Below are 19800 nucleotides of genomic sequence, written 5' to 3' on the forward strand. Positions count from 1 at the left end.
CAAAACTCAGGAATAATAAAGTAACAACCCAATAAAAATGAGCCAAATATCTGAACAGACACTTCACCAAAGAAAGATATACAGATAACAAGCACATGAAAATATTCTCAATGTAATTGGTCATTAACCCATAATGATACCCATGATGACATTATTAGTCATTAATCCACCCCTATACCACACCTATTAGACTGGCTAAAATTTAAGAGGCGAACAATAACAAGCATTAGAAGGTGAAGCAACTGGAACTCATGTCATGCTGTGGAAGTGGAAAAGAGTAAAACTATTTTGGAAAACAATCTTCTAGTTTCTTTTTTTTTTTTAACATTTTTTATTGATTTATAATCATTTTACAATGTTGTGTCAAATTCCAGTATTCAGCACAATTTTTCAGTCATTCATGGACATATACACACTCATTGTCACATTTTTTTCTCTGTGAGTTATCATAACATTTTGTGTATATTTCCCTGTGCCATACAGTGTAATCTTGTTTATCTATCTTCTAGTTTCTTAAAAAGTTAAACATTCACATTTCATATGACCTAGCTATTTTGCTCCTAGGTACTTATTACCTAAAAGTAGTGAAAGCATATGTCCACATAAAGACTTATACATGAATGTTCGTAGCAGACTTTTTTTCTCATTTTATTCTCTTCTTTTAATTGTGTGTATATGTATATGTATGTGTATATATATACACACACATATGTATGTGTGTGTGTGTGTGTGTGTGTGTGTGTGTGTATATATACACATATATATAAAACCTGCATGGTTAAACAAAGTTTTTAATGCAAACCGAAAAAGCATCACTTCTAGTTATAATAGAAATTTTCAACAATGCAGAAAAACATACAGAAGAAAATGAAAATCACTTGTTTTCTCACCACCCAGAGATAACATTAGAATTAGAATGTATTTCCTTCCAGTAATATTTTTCTATGCACATAGCTGTGCTTTCTGGGTGTCTATCTTCCTCATGTTTTTTCTTTTATTCTTAGCAGCTTTATTCTAACTTAAACATAGCAGCTTTATTTGTAATCACCCAAACCTGGAAACAACTTCAATGTCCACCGCTGTGTAAATGGGTATATCATTGTGGTATATCTATAAAAGGAGTACTAATCAGGGATGAAAAAGGAATTGATTCACTCACCAACATGGATGAATCTCAAAAGAATTTTGCCCAGTGGAAAAAACACACAAAAATAGTACATGAATGATTCCATACAACATATATACACACACATGTGTATTTATAGAAAATGTAAACTTACCTACAGTGGTATAAAGATCAGTGGTTGTCTGGAGGGTTGTTTCTGGTGGTGAAAGGAGGGGCTATAAAAGAGACATGAGAAAACGTTCAGGGTGATAGAATGGGTCATTACTTTGTGGGGATGGCTCCCCCTCCACATATATGCATCAAAATTTATCAAATGATTAAATACGTGCAGTTAATTATATACCAATTATAGCTCAATAAAGTGAAAAAATTAAGACCACCTTTACTGGTGCTATGGGACGAGTATTATTTTAAAGTTCTCAACTTTTATTTCTTCAGTAGCTTTCTGTAAAAACATGGTTGGCTTAAAAAATACTTGGGTTTCTTCCTCCAAAACTAATTTTGGGCAGCATAATTGACATTTGTCTGGACATTTCCAAATAATAATGAACTACAGTTTAATCTTTGATAGGAAAGTAAAAGCGAAACAGAGAACCTCTGGACCTAAGGGGTGACAAGTGGTGGGCAGGGAGATAAAGGAAACCAAGAATGAAACACAGGAAGGAAATTTGGCAGCGGGAACAGGAAGGAAATTTGGCAGCGGGAAGCCTCAATCATCGTCAGCTATAACTCAGATTTTCTAGGCAGGTGGCTCCAAGTATGTTGTTACTGTTACAACGTAGAGCAGGTTCTCAGTCACTAAAACGGTTTCTCCCTGAGTTAGTCTTGCGAGGTGGCAACTCAGTGCTTGGCGCGTTAAAGGAGGGTGAATACTCAACACTCTGCTCCCCGCACCCCAACTCCTGCTTTGCGATGCTCCGCAGCCGGTTCTCTGTCTCCCCCTGGCGGCGAGCGCCCGGGGACCCGCAGGCGCTCGGGTGAGGCAGGAGGGAAGGTGCTGGTAATAAAGCTGCAGCAGAGGAGAGTGGCGAGTACCTCCCATGGCTTGCGCAGCTTCTGCATCCTGATACATGCCTGGCTGCCCCAGAATCCGGTTTCCCAAACGTGGCGCTCACTCCGGCTCCGTTCTGCTTTTGTCCGTCCAGGTTCATTCAGGTTTTTGCCCGGTGGGAGTCGGAGTGAGAAAGCTGCGTTATACGGTTGTAACTTACAGATTTTAAAGCGTAATTTCCATGCAATTGGAAACGAGGGGGCGCAGAAGAACCCCGACGATAGGATTGTCACCATGAGACCCCCATATTCCAAAGAACTGCGGGAAGAGGGAAACCAGATGGCTCCCTTAAATACCAAATAATATTTTCCCTTCAGTTTAAGCCCACCCTGCTCTCGCCTTTACTTTACCACTGCTTACAAAAGATTGGAGATCGTCTTCAAGTCCGTCCCCAACCCTTAAGTGGCCGAGGGTGGACAGTCCAGAAGCGACGACCCGGCTCGTCTGCCTGAGGGCATAGTGGGAGGGAGCTCCGTGGACTCTGAGGGTGAGGTGAGGATCAGCGCGGGATGGGAAGGGCTGGACTTACGAGGCGGGACTTAGGAAAGGGTGTGGGTGTGTAGAGGCGGAGAGAAAACCCAAACCGCTCGTAAAGCCGGCCAGGGCTTGCTCTCCTAGACGGCCGGGGTCTGGGTCTGATGCTGCCCACCCCGCCAGCCTGCCCGCTGGCTCCGCGGAGCCTGACGCCCAGGGCCAGGAAAGGATCACGGAGTGTCCCCGGCTGGGGCCGCTGTCTTCAAGGAGGGGGCAGGGAAGCCGGGAGAGCCCCACGCACCACTTCCCCGGCAGCTTCAGCTTCGGCGCGCCTGGCTCGCCGTTCCCTCGCTGCTCTGCGGGGAGGGCCGCCTCTCCTCTCCCTCCCCCTTCCCGTTAGCTGCCTCCGCCTCCTTCGTCTGCCTCCACCCTCAAACCCCAACCCCGTCTTTCGGGTGCTGGGCTTGGAGCTCTCAGTCTGCCGGAGCTCTGGATTTGGGCGCCTAACAAGTCCAGGACGACTACCCCCAAGATGGACAGCCGCTACACCAGCACTGCGGGCCTCGGGGATTTAAACCAGCTGAGTGCGGCCATCCCAGCCACCCGGGTGGAGGTGTCCGTGTCCTGCAGGTGAGGACGCAGCCCTTCCCATCCCTCTTCCTGCCTCCCCATCTCCTCGGTTGGTGGCGCTTGGCAAGACGCTCGCTCGGGGGTACCCCTAGGCTTTGCGCGGGTGAGAAGTTGCACGATGAGTGGGAAACAGCCCGCCCGTGTCTCGAGTCACCCCCAGGTCGAATAACAGAGCGGAGAGCGGGAACTGGAAGCGAGTGGTGGGTGGGCTACGGGATTGAGACTATGTTTTCTGGAGAATACTGTAAAAGTTGGCTGGGCTGTGTGACTCAGCGGCGGGAACCCCGGCCGCCGCCCACTTTACAAGCCCTTTTTCACTTCCCAAACCCGGGCTGTACGGTTGGGTGATGACGGGAATCGAAGGGGACAGCGTTGCCAAAAGCGCTTGTGATCGCTGCGCGCAGTGGCCCAGGACTCGCTCTGCTAGGCGTGTGCAAACCTGCGGTCTGCACCTCTGGCTCCAAACAGGGCAGCTTCCTCCCCACCCACTTCCTGGAGCTGTCCGGCTTGCTTCCCCCACCCCCTCCTCCGGGCTTTTTGCCTTTGGCCTGGTAGGTGGAGTTTACGGCTGCAGCTTTACCTAAAATCTGGGAAGTCAGGAATTTCTGCCTGCAAGTGGATACACTGAGCGCGTGTAATAACTGACACTCTCTGCTCGGGGACTATGCATTTCAAACTCCTTTGCCTGCCGTTCTTTGGGTCAGTTTCCCTTTAAATCGGCATAATTGCTATCGCACAAGATTTTTGAGAAGATGGGTGGACAAAATTGAAAAGGGCAACAGAAGAGAGAGTGAACTCGCGAATTTTAGTATTAACTCGAGCCCATCCTCTTGTTTGCATACTTTGATCTTTATCAGTGGAAATTTCTTACCTCTCCACATTTCACTTGTTTTTAATGGTCTTAGATGCTCCGCTTCCTTTTCTTAGCAAAACTTGCGTTGAAGGAATCTAATAAACGTGGGTAATCTTCGATGTAAATAAGCCCGAAGCTTAAAATGCTATCAACCCGAGGGTATTTAATTTTGCATTGTCACAAGACAGAGCCTAAAAGCCGAGGGAATGATTTTTTGTTTGTTTGGTGGAAATTCAAGGATTTCACCCCCCTCCCCGCCCCGCAAAGAGGTCTTAGGGGATAGACTTTAACTCTGAAACTATATCCCATGATTGCTTCCTCTTAAGGTTGACCGCAGACTGTAAGATCATTCATGCTGATAGTGATAGCTAACATTAAGCTAACATTATTGTGGTTGCTGCTTTGCGTGTTGCCTGAGATTTCTTTCTGTCAATTGAACAAGTGAAGTTGTATGGAAAATTATTTTTAGACATTCATTTCTAGGCCTTTTCCTTTTCTCTGAAGTTGGCTTTGGATGCTAGAGGGATATATATATATTCAGATAATGCATAGCTCGAAGCCCTACAATCACAGCATTTTCTAGAGTTCTTATCCTCTGCTAAACATCCTGCAAGTCTGAATGGCATGTGGCCTGTAGGTGGAATAAATATAAGTGTAAATTAAATCTCAGTTTCTCATAAGCTCTTTAGGGATGATGGGGAAATTATACCTTAACTGGTCTTTCTGCCAGTAGGGTCCACATTTAACCACTCTTTTTTTTTCCCCCTTGATTGTCTTTGCTGTGGTCCTGCTGAGAGTCCTGAAGTCAGTTGGCTTTGAGCCGGTTAGTTGGTTTCAGCTTGCTACCTCAGAACCTGGAGATCCGCTCTTTCTAGTCTTGTTAAATACCATTGATTTGGTGTCTTGTTTTTAACGTTTAAATTTTCAAATTAAAAAAAAAAAGTTCTGAAAGAGAACCCAAGTACTTACAGTACTTAATTGTTGATAATTGAACCTTGTAATGATAGATGTTGGTGCTTTGGGGCTTTGGCGTGTAGAGACCTGGTTATAGCTTCTGACTTTGTGACTTACTCATATTGTTACCTTGGAGCAGATCTTTACTTAATCTAAGTTTCCCGATACCTAAAATGAAGATAATTATGGTATTTATCTTATAGAGGGTGTTATCAGAGTTTAATAAGATCTAAAAAGTGCTAACACAATGTATGACACAAATGGTGTTAGAAGTGTTACCTATTATTATGATATTGGAAATGTATTTATTGAATAAATGTATTATGTATGATTCAGCTGTGGAATTCTGTAAATAGCCTTCTCTTTTGAACTTCAATAAATTGGTAATTGGTTAAAGAAGCCAGGGATAGAGGCAGCCTCGGAATACCTGTTCCCTTTTTCCTCCTTCTTTGATAGTATAAAGAGCATATTTTCTAGGTTGTTTGTGGAGATTTCACTGAGCAACAAGGCACAGTTGTAGGCTCCTTGGTCTTACTATGGGCAAGCTGAGCAAGGAATTACCTTGCTTTTGTGTGTGTGTGGTGGGGGCTAGTTAGGTTTATTTATTTATTTTTAGAGGAGGTACTTACGAGAATTGAACCCAGGACCTTGTGTATGCTAAGCATGTGCTCTACCACTTGAGCTACACCCTCCTCCCTACCTTGCTTCTTTATTTGGAAGACCCCTGGTAATTTGCTGATAATCTCCTTTCCTGTGCCCCATTGAAGACTTTTTAAAAGCCTTATGACATTTTCATCTTCATTTTGAGGGAGGTGAGAAAATCAGCAATTAAAGCTTGATGCTAAATGTAATTCATGGAAATTGTTCAGTTTATTCAAAGAAGGAAGTGTTTGAGCGTCTTTTATATGTTTAGCACTATGCTGTACTCCATGAGAAATACAAGAGTTGTCTGAAGATGTAAAATCTGGTTAGGAGATAAATATAATATATAACACGTGATAATGTAGGACTTAATTCAAAGATGAGTTTCATGCATAAGAAGGGAAGAGATCAATGTGAAACAGAATACTTGGAATATACTACAAAGAAGAGATGGAGCTTGAGGGGAGACAAGACAGATTACGATAGTTTGTATTAGAGAAAGGCCAGTATACATGGAGTTTTTGTAGGGCTACAAACTTGGTGTGTTAAAGTGACAAGTACACTTTTCTGGCTATATTTATGTAGAGACAGGCTCCTACTCTTTGATTTGCTTTCTACTCATTATTTATCTCTTGTGATGTTCTTATTATATTAATTAACAGATTTTGAAGTTATTGGGTTACCTAATTAAAATGTCTTCCATTGAAATGATACAGCTTAGAAGAAAAATGCATTTATAGCATTCCCATTTTATGTTGAAAACAGATTAGTATAGAATGAGGTAAAACCAATGGGAAAAATAATATGCAGTAATCATCCATTTTCCCTAGGACCTTGGTTGGTTGCACTGTTTCTCACACACTGTTTTGAGGGTTTTTGTCATTTTCTCTGATTGAGAAATCAGCTTATCAAGTATAAAAGCAGGGAGAGCATTCTATATTCCTAGACTTTGTAGGTTAGCTATCACAGATGAGTCTTTTCAAAGCAATAATCTTATAATGGTTTTACAACTAATTTTAAAATCTAACCTAAATGTCCATCGACAGATGACTGGACAAAGAAGTTGTAGTATATTTATATAGTGGAATCTTACTCGGCCATTTGCAGCAACATGGATGGCCCTGGGGAATGTCATTCTCAGTGAAATAAGCCAGATAGAGAAAGACAAATACTATATGATACCACTCATATGTGGAATCTAAAAAATCTAAAAAAAAAGACAAATATATAAAATAGATAAATAAGTTTATACTGTATAGCACAGGGAACTGTATTCAGTATCTTGTAATAGCTTATGGTGAAAAAGAATATGAAAATGAATATATGTATATTCATGTATGACTGAAGCATTGTGCTGTACACCAGAAACTGACACAACATTGTAAACTGACTCTGTCTCAGTAAAAAAAAAACTATTGTGAAAGGAAGAATATGAAGTAGAAAAGTATCGAGTGCCTACTTTGTGCTAGGAATTCTTTTTTTTTTTGTATTGTAAACCATTTATTAATTACTTTAGTATTATCACTGCTTCCCACATTAGAGAGAATTATTAGAAATCAGTACATTTATACAACACTTTATAGCTTCTAAACTACTTCCAGGTAGTATCTAATTTTTTTTTAATTGAAGTATAGTCAGTTACAATGTGTCAGTCTCTGGTGTCCAGCACAACGTCCCAGCCATAGACTGTTGGTGGGAATGTAGTTTGGTGCAGCCATTATGGAAAACAGTATTGAGATGCCTCCAAAAACTAAAAATAGACTTACCTTATGATCCAACAATCCCGCTCTTGTGCTGGGAATTCTAAAACATACTTCCTGGCCTGGCCATAACTCTCTGGCCTAATCCCCTACCGCTCCCTCACCTGAACTCTGTGACTGAACGTAGTAACACGTATATGCTTACTAGGTGCCAACATTGGTGCCAGATAAATGCAGCTACAGAACGCTAATGAGAGGTGCAGCCCCAGAGCAGGTGCTGCAGTCCTGTTGGGCCAGACTCCCTTTGCCTGTGTGGCTGTGCACATGCTGCTCTCTCTGCCCTTTACGTCCCTTCCTCCTTCCCCTGCCCTTGATTAGCCTGTGCTCCTTCTTCAAGCTCAAATCAAACATCATCTTCTCTCAAGTTGGATTTTGCTGTATTCTCAAAGCAGCTGGTAGGAACTAATATCATAGTTACAATTCTTGTTCTCTGTGTTCTCATTAAGGACAAGTTTTGTCCCTGTCATGTCCAGGCATCTGAGGTTGGCATGGAATATGTAATCAATAAATGCTGGTTGCTGTCATTCTCTGAATGAATCATTGGGCACTGGGAGAGGGGTTTGCCCATTAAAATACAGATTCCTAGGCCCCACTCCAGATCTGTTGAATGAGAATCTCTGAGACAGAGGCCCAGGAACCTGCACTTTTAACAAGTTTACCATGTGCTGGTTATATACACTAAAATTAAAAAAAAAGCATGGGTGGAATGAACAAATCTATAAATAAATCCATTCTGAACCCATCATCATGGGTAGTAGACATAAGTTTCTCTCCGCTTTGGACAGTGCCTTCAGTAACTCTTTCTCAACTTGTACCATCCCCGCCTCCAGCATGCTGGCTCTGCTGACACCGGCTGGCTTCTGACACACCTCATATTACACAAGGCTTATGAATTGTCTTGGAAATTTTGTGCCAGGTTTTATTCATTTTTTTTTTTACCATTTCCCTATACACTAAATTTTTTTTTAAATTTTAATTTAAAAAATTTTTTATTTTTTATTATGTTTTTATTGAGGTATAGTCAGTTTACAATGTTGTGTCAATTTCTGGTGTACAGAAAAATTTTTAATCTACTAATTTGACGAGTAAATGCCTCAGTAAGGTGTTAGGAAGATACTTTTCAGTGGCACGCTGGAGCTGGCTTACATGGGATTGGGGTGGGAATTTGTGTGCCAGTGGTTAAATAAAGTGATTATTAAAAACTAAGTGATAGACACTAACGTGACTGATTTCTCAAATATGCGTAAGCACATTTGACTGCCCTTTATGATTGGATTACTGCATTCTGTTCATTCTTTGTAGTTGGCTTTATGCCTTTGATAACTATGTAAGTTTAAAAAGCTAAAGCTCTAATCTATTCTTAGAAACAATAATCAGTACATATATGTAAATGAAAAAATGTGCAGTATACTGTATATATGTATTTACATGCAATATAATGTGTATGTGCAAAAAAGTCTTTTTCATATATGTATCTGGCACATAGAAGTCACCTGACAAATGCTGATTTCCTTCCTTACTTTGTATTATATGTTCAGCTCCTGGTAAAGGAAACATAGTTGTGTCTCATTTTACACTATAGACATGACCCTTAAACATATAAGTTGAAATTTTATGAACTAAGTATCTCAACTGGGTTATTGGGATCTGATTTAATGGTATTTGTTAACAAGTTATAACCTTATCATTTCTACATTGTGTAAATCTGACTTGTTTTAAGTAAAAATAAAAGTTATATAAACTGAAAATAAAATAAATTATATTCAAAATGAAGTTAAGACATACTCAAAAGTTATTACTTCCTAATTATTTTAGGAACTGCATTTTACTATTATTTGGACTCTTTACTATCATCTGTACTTTATTTTTTTAATCTGTGTGGTGATAAAATATTGTGCAGTCATGTGCTCATCTCATCTCATCTCAGTACCTGTTCGGTGACATCACATTGGTAGCTTGAAATTGGCCTTGGTCAGAATATTTATACCACAGGAAGCGGCAAACACTGCAGATCAGGGTTTGATTTATTGTTTTGTTGTTGTCCACATTTAAGACAACTACAGAATTTACAGTGAAAGTATTATATATTTATCATTTAGAAATTGTATGCTCAGCACCACAAGTTTTCTATCAGTAAGATTTATAGTAAATTACATACACATGACGCACACATGCCTTCAACGTTTTAGGGGAAAACCGTTGTTAAACATACCTGCCCATTACTGTTCACAGGCCTTTTGTGAAAGATGAAGCATATGCAGAGGAAGATTATTGCTGCTGTTAGATTGTCACTATTAGAAATGGCTTTATCTCTGATTTTACTTCCTTATTGTAATAAGTGGGGTTATGTAATCTTATAATCCATGACAGGTTTTAGCAGCCTGAAGTGTGCTGTGAATGAAACAATAAGATGGTTAAAACTTTGTGCACTTTTTACTTTCTTCTCCTTTTCATGTGGTCCTCTCCACATCTTTTTTTTCCTCTTACGTTGAAGACTTTTTTTGTTTGTTTCTTCATCCGTTGGTGGCATATACTTTGCAAGTTTAAATGTTACAGTTCCAGCTCTTTTAGTGATGAATTGACCACTGGGGAAAGCAGATTCAGATTCCAATAGACAGACCCTGATTAGCTTAGTGGGGAGTGGCCCGGTTTGAAACAGATACCTAGGCTGTTCTGAATCTGTCTGTGGTGAAAGAGAATCAAAGTGTTCAAGCAGTTGGCGGCTCCCCCCTAGTCCACATGGGTTTATTTCTTTGACGCACTATCCTTCTTTAGTTGGTTGAAATGTTTGATGTTAGTCTGTAATTAGGTTTTGAAGTGATGCTGATAAACTACAAAGTTACTATAAGCCAGGGAAATTAGAATGCCTGTTTATAGGCCTGCTAATGTGGCATATGACAAGTCAACCCAGGGGCAAGTTATGGCACGGACCTATCGGCCTTATATACTTATGGCTCTCCAGTACCTGAGGTCCTGTGGTTCAAAACTGTCATCACCACACAGTGCTTTTCTGGATTTGTCTTAACCCCAGTGTTTCAGAGAAATGTGTTGTAGGAGCATTTTGGGACAATGATTTTGAAGTCTCAGCATGGAAGTTGCCCAGGATATCTTAGCAGAGAAAAGCTTTACTTATGTTACTGGTTCTATCAATGGTTTTGTCTGTCCTGCGTATTTTATTTTATTTTATTTTATTTAGCATTTGGGGCATTCAGAACAGCCCTGGGATGTGGAGAATGTGAGTCTGGAAGCAATTCACAAAGCAGGGCCCCACGGGAGAGGGTGCTAACAGCTGTGATCTTTTAGGTGTGATGTTTGTGGTGTAACAGTCAGAAGCCTGTATTCCTTACTTGAGTTTGCTCAAGGCAGAGAAGGAAAACAATTTCTCTCAAAGGAGTTCTATTCACTTGTTAGCCTGTTTTGTAATAGTAACACTTGCTTTTTAGAGCCAGTTTTGTTTAGCCTTGAAGAGCGTGGGTGTGGAACTAGACCAGCTTTACCACTCACTAGTTGTGAAACCTTGGAAAGTCACTTAATCTCTCTGTTCCTCAATTTCATTTGTAGAGTGGGGATAATAATAGCTCCTACCTCTGTGTTTGTTTTGAAGGTTACATAAGGCCTATGAGTTAAAACACTGCTTGTTGTATTAATTATGCACTCAGTAATTACAAATGGATATAAACACAAAATAAAAATCACCCACTATTTCATCAAACTATAAGCATCTGGTTCGTTTCGCTTTGTTGAGAAACAGAGATAGTGAATGATATTCTCTGAACTGAGAAGGAACTTTGAGATGGAAAAACGAGGCAGGCAACTCCATAAAGTGCAATTAATGAAGTTTATTGTGAGTAACGTACATATAGGCAGGAAGGATCGGACAGACGGAGGGTCCAGAGGGATATGCACATTGCTGAAAGGGGTGCAGGAGGACTTAAAGGGGCCAATATTAAAAACAGAATCTGACTACCCAGCAGGTCCACACGGGCTGGAGCTGGGGTCACTCCCCAGACCCCACATTCAGGGACGTCTCATTACTATTAACCATCTGCTTCAGCAAAAGGCACTCTTACAGCTTTTCTATCAGGTGAGGGCAAGGGTGACAGTAACAGGGAACTCGGATGGCCTGGACATTCCTTTGTGAGTTAGGCTGAGACTCAGTCACTTGGAGAGGTCTCCCAGCCTAAGATGGAGCTAACGAAATGGAGCCAGAGTGGTTATGGACGTCAGCCAGGCGATGGGCCAGCAAAGGAGCACATTAGTGGAGGGAGGTGGCACTAATCCTAGAAGGAGAAGGCTAAGGATGATAAATCTTTAAAAGGTACCAACAAAGGCAAATCTTCGTTCAGAAACTACACCATAGCAGTTTGGTCTCCATGTGCCAGGATGAAGCTTTGGCACTTTTGGGCCCTTTACATCAGAACTGAGCAGGGAGATACATGTGCAGGCTTCAGTAGGGGCCCTTAACAGAAACCCTGCTTCAGTCCTCTGTCTGATTTCTATGGGGGAGATCACCTTGACTGTGGCTCCACCTTCACTTAGAAAGGTTGAAGAAGTAGTGTGCTGGGGCCTAGCCCTCCCCTCTACGGTGTAAGAATGCCAGGCCACCTGGGAGGGGACATACCATTTAGACCTCTAGTTTAAGACAGCCCCCCCAGTGGGAGGTTCTGTGGCACTGCTGGGACAAGACCAACATCCCACTGGATGGGTTTCAGCCCTCCTTCTAAGACCTGTACCTTTCAGGCCCTAGTTGGCAGAGTGGGCCCAGTTGGTCTCTTATTAGCAGATGTGTGGCCTTGTTACCGAGTCCAAACTCGTTCTGCTTGCCGCACGGCAGGCCAATAAATCAGGAGATGAGGGGTCGGGCAAGGAATAGCAACTTTATTCAGAAAGCCGGCAGACTGAGAGGGTGGCAGACTAATGTCTTGGAGAACCATCTCACCCAAGTCAGAATTCAGGCTCCTTTTATACTAAAAAGGGGTGTGGTTGGTGGTTGCAGACTTCTTGGTGTAGGATTTCTTTGTTCTTCGAATCCTTTGTTCTTGCAGCTGCCCACCTGGGTCAGATCATGGTGCCTCTGTAAAACCTCCCACAAAACAAACGTTATTTTCTATTCTGCAGCTTATCTTTATAGGAGTGCGAAAGTGTTAACATCCTTGAAGGTCAGAGCCTTGAGAATAGGCTCTCCTGCATATTTCAGGCTAAAGGGAGCATTCTTTTACAAAAGGTGCAGAACTGGCAAGACTAAGCCTAGAAAACAGGGCACAGGGTTAAAGCCAAAGGAACAGATCCAATATGGAGTCAGATTGGTTCTTTTTGTTACAGCCTGCTGTGCCTACAGAGTTTAACAGCTGGACGGCCCCTGATAGTCATAGAGAATATCCCCTTAAAGACTGGTCTGGAGAAAGCTTCTTCAATGTCTCTTTCAGTACCCTGTTTATTCTTTCTACTAACCCTGCAGTTGTTGGGTTATACAGCAGATGGAGGTGCATAAAATCTCGTGGGCTCCAGCCCATTCTTGTAGGTCATGTGCGGTGGAATGGGTCCCTGGGTTGCCATCTATGAGAATGGGGATCCAGTACATACTTTCCAACTTGATCAGACTCCTAATAGTGGCTGCTTGATTTGCACTTTTCCTGGGAAAGGCTTGTATCAGTCAGATCTCTGTGTCCACATAGGTCAGTGCACACTTGTGTCCTGCTGATAAGGGCAGGGGGCTGATATAGTCCCCTTGCTATCTGGCCACTGGGCTAGTGGCTCATCCGATGTGACCAGGAGTATGTCTCAGGGGTTGTTGGCACAGGTTTCACTGGGGGCAGTCTCTTTGCTGGTCGCTGTGTTTAATGGGGAGGTATGACATCTTGGCTGTCTCCCAGGTAGTTTTGGGGCCAGTGTCCTGATTTTCAGTGAAGCCACTCTGCCACGTCTAGGGAGTCTGTACGCCTTCCAGGACAGCTTCCTCCTTGGCTAGGGCATCTGCTTTATGGTTCCCCAGCAGCGTAGCTGGAGAACATACAGAGATGCTCCATACCTCGATGGCAGCATGGGGTCATGTGTGCACATCCCCAACGTCCCTCCGCAGCTCAGCTCCCCACGGGGGCTGTCCCAAGATAGTCCAGCTTTCCTGATGCAGCTGTGGCAGCCACATGGTTGGTCCTTTCCATGGTCAGCCCAGCTGTCTGTGGCTGTGGAGAGGGGCATAGATTCCAGAGTGATCACAGCCCATCCCACCCTCAGTTCAGCCCATTGACTGCTGCGCTTCGTGCCTTCTTCAGACCAAATGACATCGGAATCCAGGCGAACCAAGCACACCAAGTGAGGGTATTGCCTTGACTCTGTGATTGGTGAACCATGTCTCGGGGAAGGGGGGTGGGGTCCTGGTTCCTTCTTTGACTTGGCTGAGAAGGGGGAGTGACAGGTGATGTCTGAGGGGCCATGTCTGGATCCACATGAGACACTGGCCCAAGGGAAGCATGTCATTCCGCGGACGGGAGGCTTGAATTGCACACATTACCTTGTTGCAGGTGTGCGTGCCACTTTGCAGGGTGCTTATTACTTGGGCACAGGCGCTTTTTAATTTGAGGAGCGTGTCCTTTATCTGTCCACTTACTGGGAGGGAAGTTCGAACAGACACGTGTAAGTCCATGGTGAGGCTTTCTGTTCGCTGCTGGGCCAGGTAGACTACAAGGAGCTGTTCTTAACAGGATAATACCACACTTGGGGTCCCTTCCACAACTGAGACCAAAATCCTAGGGGAATGCATTTCCCTTCCTGCCTTTGCCACAAGCCCCCAGCCAAAAGCTTCCAGGTACGAGCTAACATCTAATTCACAGACAGCATCTGGTTTAAGTATCCCCAGGGCCTCAACCTGTTTTGCTACAATTTTGGGCTTCTTGGAGGCTTCCTGATGGGGGCTGTCCCAATTGCATTTCTGTCCCTTTTTATTCAGAGAGTATAGGGGCCATATTATTTGTACCAAATGAGGTATGAAAAGGTGACAGCAGCTTAGTAACCCCAGAAAGGATTGTGATTCCTTGATCAAATCTGGAGTGGGCAAGGTTTGGATTTTTTCAGTAACCACGGCTGACATAACTTTTGTCTTACCCGCCCAGATAACTCCCAGGAACTTCACTGACTGCTTAGGTCTCTGGATCTTGTCAGTGTTTTTTTACCCCCATCCTCAGTCATGTAAGTGTGTTTGTAGAGAGGCAGCAGCTTGGGAGAGCAGGGACAGGTAATCACAGGTTAACACAATGTCAGCCATCAGTCTAATGAATAATTGCAACTCAGGGTGGGGCTTTTGCCAGATTTCTAGGTCCTGAGTGACCAAACTATGACAAACGGCGAGACTGTCAATAACCCTGAGACCAGATCTGAAAAGTCCATTGCCTCCCATCCCAGGTGAAGGCAAACTGATCTTGAGAATAACACCCAAAGGAATGCTTAAAAAAAAAAAGGCATGAAACAGGTGGAGCACAAAGTGGAAAGGTTTCAGTGCAGAGGAGAGATATTCCAAAATAGTAGCAATATTGAGGCCCCTCCACATGGATGGGAGGAACCACCTTATTCAGTTCTCTAGTCAACAGTCCTGTGAGGCTCTTTACGGGCAGGTCTAGAGACTCTCACCTTGTCCAGTTCTTTAACAGTAGCAGTGATTTTTCACAGCCCCCAGGCAGCCTGCGCTGTTTGAAATTAACAGTCTGGCAGGATAAATGGACAGGAGTTCATGGCCCACCTACGTGGGGTTTCATCACAACTTCCCAGTAGTGGTGGTCAAATCTAGGTCTCGTGAAACATAAACCCCTGGTATATACTCTGGTATGGGGTAAATATATGAGGAACAGGCAGGGGCACACAGCCAGTTTCGAGGTATAAGCTGGTTTGTCTCACTCGAATAGTTTGGCCCCCATATCTGTACATAGCCCATATTTGTCCCTCAGATTTAGAGGGGTTGTCATGCAGAAAGGGACACTCAGCTCTGGTACCTACCAGTGCTAAGACTGTTTGTTTATGTGGCATCTATGAATTGTCAATTCCACAAGGGGCCTCTGGGCACCTCCCACGCTACTCAGCAGAGGGCAATATTGGCCCAACCCCTAGTTGTTCTGTGGAAGAGGGGGGATCCACTCCTGGGATTCTACTTCTAGCAGTGGGACCCTGGGACACATTGTCACAGGTTTACAGTCAGTGGACAGAGTGGACTGTTTGGCTTTTGTTAGCGCTTTCCCCAAAGATAACAGCCCTGAGTTAGGCTGTTTAACAGTGTCTTCCTTTGGGGTTCCTGCCAATGCTAAATGCTGCCGAAGCTGTTTGCATGACAATTGGGTGGGTCCTGTCCCTGATTTCTCTCCACCCTATGTTTGATTTTCCTATGTCTCTCTCTCTCTTTGTTTTTGTCTACCTATTTTCTCAGTGGTAGACCCTGTTTCACTGAGATCTGCTGTGATGGCAGCTGCCAGAGCTGTTGCATTACTGACCACAGGTGCCAGGACAGATACTAAGGTGACACACTGTAAGATGCAGTCCTTCATAACCGGGGTAGGTAGTCCTTCATCTGGCCCCTAAAGATCTCTGCGTGTATCTCATGTCTCATTCCCAGTTCTCTAATGAGGTCTTGGCGATTCTTCGTGGAGCAGCAGTGTACTGGAGGAGATGGGCATCTCCCATTAGGTCAGCTTCACCTGAGCCCTGATCCAAGCAGCCAACCCAGCCACCCGTCCTCTGTTTTCTCCTGGTGTATGCCAGCGGCATGTGACCTTTGGCTCAGGGCTGGCTGTGCTCTCACTGAGGCTGTTTGGACATCTCTAGGCCATCTTCCAAAATTTTTTTCACAGAGTTACTGCTCAAAGTCATGCTTCAGATGAGCATTCTTATTTCCAAACACTTGAGTGCATCTATGATTCTTTTTTCCTGGGAATAGTTTTACAGAGCTGAATTTATTGATAAGCTATCTTCTCAAGGGGATTTTCACAGCTTGTTTTGGTTATTCCCCCCCCATTCCTCTTTAAATAAACAGAGTCAAGTTCTCAACTTCTGGCTGCACCTTTCTAAATACTTCCATTCCCACGAGAAAGTTGCATTTAAAGATTAATGAGAATTTGGGGCAGTAGAGTATAGCAGCAAGAAAATGAAATTAGGAGTCAGACAGATGTCTTTAAATCCCCCCTTTTTACCCCTTTTTGCAATGTTATTTTGGGTAACTTATTTCAACTTTCGGAATCTCATTTTCTAATCAGTAAATGACTTAAAAAACAAATGTATAGGATTATTGGGGGAGTAAATGAAGTCAAGTCTATAGAGTGCCCAGCACCATGCCGGTCATAAGAAAAGCACCCAGTAAGTGTTGGTCATCACAGTTTCTCATCAGTATATTGCCGTGTGGGCAAACAAGCAGTGTAGTAGAAAGGACCCCTGTACTTTAGAATAATTACAAGCAATTTGGGAAGTCACAGAAATGTGAATTGGAAAGTGACAGTTACAAAGCTGCATAGGCCATACATTATAGTCCAGGTGCAGCACCTAAGTACCTAAAAATACCTATAGGAGAGAGGAAGTAAACAATGGTCAGAAGGGTGTAGATTTGGAAATGCACACTCAGTTTCTACAGATTTTTCACCCCACAGCGCCCCACCTCAAAATGCACAGACATGTGGACCTAATAGATTTGTCAGATAGGAGGGGGTGTTTAACAACCAAGTTCTAGAATGGAAGTGCATTCTTGCATCTGACTAATAAAATCAATGAGCTGACATTTATTTAGATAGCTCTTTTGCGTCAGACGTGTGATAAAACAGACATCCAAGGAGATGACAGCACAGGCTTAAGGTGGGTAAGCATTCATTGCCAGTAATAAAATGAGATATATTTAAAAGCTGCCTTGCCCCAAAGGCCATTGTTCACTGCCTGACATATAATGCCTTGATAATTTCAAGCTAGCGACAACTATTAATGTTAATGCCTCTTCAGCCAGGGACATTGGCTATCAGGCATTCTTTTTCAAATCATGATACCTTTCATTGAGTGTTTTCTGTAAAGAATAATACTCCAAATATTCTGAGGGAATTATCAGAAAATTTCCTGAAACTCTGAAGGAACAAAATATTGTTGAATAGTCCCTGGGAAATACTTCTATTTACTAGACAGAAAAGCTGTTCAGATATAAGCTGTATTAATGAGGCCAAGAAACATGAAAGCTTTGGACATTTACTATATATTATATTTATATTAATATCAAAATCTAAATCTGTGTGAGACAACGTGTAAAGCACTTAACATGTGCTAATTTACTCAGTCCTCACAATAATTACGTAAAACAGGGAATGTTATGTCTTATTTCAGGTGGGAGGAGGTTGAATTTCAGAGAGAGGTTAAGTAATTTGGCCTAAGTTGCACATCTGGTGGGGGAGGCTGAGATCCTGCTCCATGTCATATTTAATTCTTAAGTGTATGTCTGACCACTAGCCATATTCTGTTACTCTTTTGTAAGTTATTTTAGACTCTAAGGGTGGAGCTCTTTACTATCGGTATCTACGAGTTGGTGACTGAAGAGAAATTACAAAGCTAGGAGATACATACTATTAGAATAGGTGACTGTCAATGCTATCACAAAGGGCAATATGGACTCTTTTTTAAGTCACCAAGTGGTGAGACTGTGGGCAGAACAATTCAGATGAGTGGCATGAACTTTGACAATTGGATGTTTATTTGCCGAGTAATGATTCTTACTTTATTTTTTCCCACTGCTGAGATACCTAATTAAGCTATGGGAAATAAGTCATGAGAGGACTGTTTAACTAGAAATCAACGGGCAGGGTGAGATGAAAACTAAATGCTGGAGAAAGGTGATGGACTGGACAAATGAAAAAAATGGAGAAAAATTAATTGAATTGATTATGTGACATTTATATTTACCACTGGAGTTGAGAATATACCCCAGGCCCTATCATTTCAATCCACTACTTTCTTAATAATGTGGAAGTCACTTTTTAACTTGCTAGTTTTTCAATAATAAATTCCAGGGTTTCCTTTCACAATAAATATGTTCTTCAGAATTTCACGTAAATATAATAATTACTTAAACATTGAAAATGTTACCACAGTATTGTGACTGAGTTATGTCATGAGTTTATAAAGTCAGTATTTTTTACTTTGCTAATTAGCTGTTCTCTGTGTGTGTGCGTATATATATGTGTACGTGTATGTATGTATATGTAATAAATGTATACTATATATAAGTAACAAGTAATGCATTCATTTATTAAGAATGACCTTGAATGTTAGTGTAACGAACCAGATGTGATTCTAATTGCCATAACTGGTTGAAACCAACATATTTCTCAGCCTCGGTTAGCATAGTCTTGGAAGAATAGTGGAATAGTTTAGAATCATTTTGAGAAATGTGTTTCCTACTGCAGGCACAGCCTTATTATTGCCTCTTCTCAATGTGTATCACTCTGTGGGCATTCTTACAAACCTTTTTTTTTTTTTTTTAAATCTAAACTCCTGTAAAGGGAGTATCGTATTATTTGTGGTTTTCTAGGTAATTGAAAGCTCAATCATTCTTCTTTAATGTCTTCAGTAGGTTTTCATGTTCCCCAGCTATAAAGCAAATAATTTAAGAGAGAGAGAGCGCTAATAGAGGAAAAGTGAGTAAAACTGAGCAATACCTGAGGACTGTATCAGAATAATAACTTTCTTTGCTAAGCTCGTCTCAGTTACCTACTGTTTTGGACACAGCTTATTTTTCTCATTTATCTTGATATCTCAACTTTCAAATGAATTCTGGCAGCAGAAATATTAAGAAAGGTGACTGCAATTGATTTTTATGCCAGTGGTTTCATCCAAAGCCATTTTGTAGGCATTGGGAAAAGGAGGATTAATCAATATTAAGTTATTAGTGAATGCTTCTCTCAATTGGTAATTTAAGTTAGCGGATTTAAAAATATACTTGGAATGAAGTTTGAAATATACAAGCTAAAAGATGATTGATTTCAACTCAAGATTTGTCTTACATAATTTAAATGGTTTCAGTTTCTTTGTTTCACTAAAGTCATTTTGTCATTTGAATGTCATTCATATGACTTGTTTCCTCATGGAACATGTCGGCAAGTGTAGTGGAAACCCCGAGCTTTCATTCTGCTTCTGACACTGGCTCTGTGACCTTTGACAATCCCATCACTACTGTGGGTATTAGTTCCTATGGAAGGTTGAATCCTTGGTCCGGCCGATCTGGGATGTCACTTGGAGCCTGATAACTCTTATGACACTAGAAGCAGGACCTTGAAATGAAATGTAAACATGCTCTGATTTAAGG

At 42.1% G+C, this 19800-nt stretch overlaps 1 protein-coding gene across 1 annotated transcript in view; it reads left to right on the forward strand.

Moving 5' to 3' along the window:
• Nucleotides 1-2755: 2755 nt before the first annotated feature.
• CPNE8 (copine 8) overlaps nt 2756-19800 on the forward strand; it is a 171055-nt gene continuing 154010 nt past the window's right edge. The window contains exon 1 of the mRNA XM_006202855.4: nt 2756-3281. Within this exon, the coding sequence (XP_006202917.1) occupies nt 3184-3281 (98 nt within the window). The 5' untranslated portion in view covers nt 2756-3183. The remainder of the gene's footprint in view (nt 3282-19800) is intronic.

Source organism: Vicugna pacos, chromosome 12 (assembly GCF_048564905.1).
Source record: "Vicugna pacos chromosome 12, VicPac4, whole genome shotgun sequence".
Classification (NCBI taxonomy): domain Eukaryota; kingdom Metazoa; phylum Chordata; class Mammalia; order Artiodactyla; family Camelidae; genus Vicugna; species Vicugna pacos.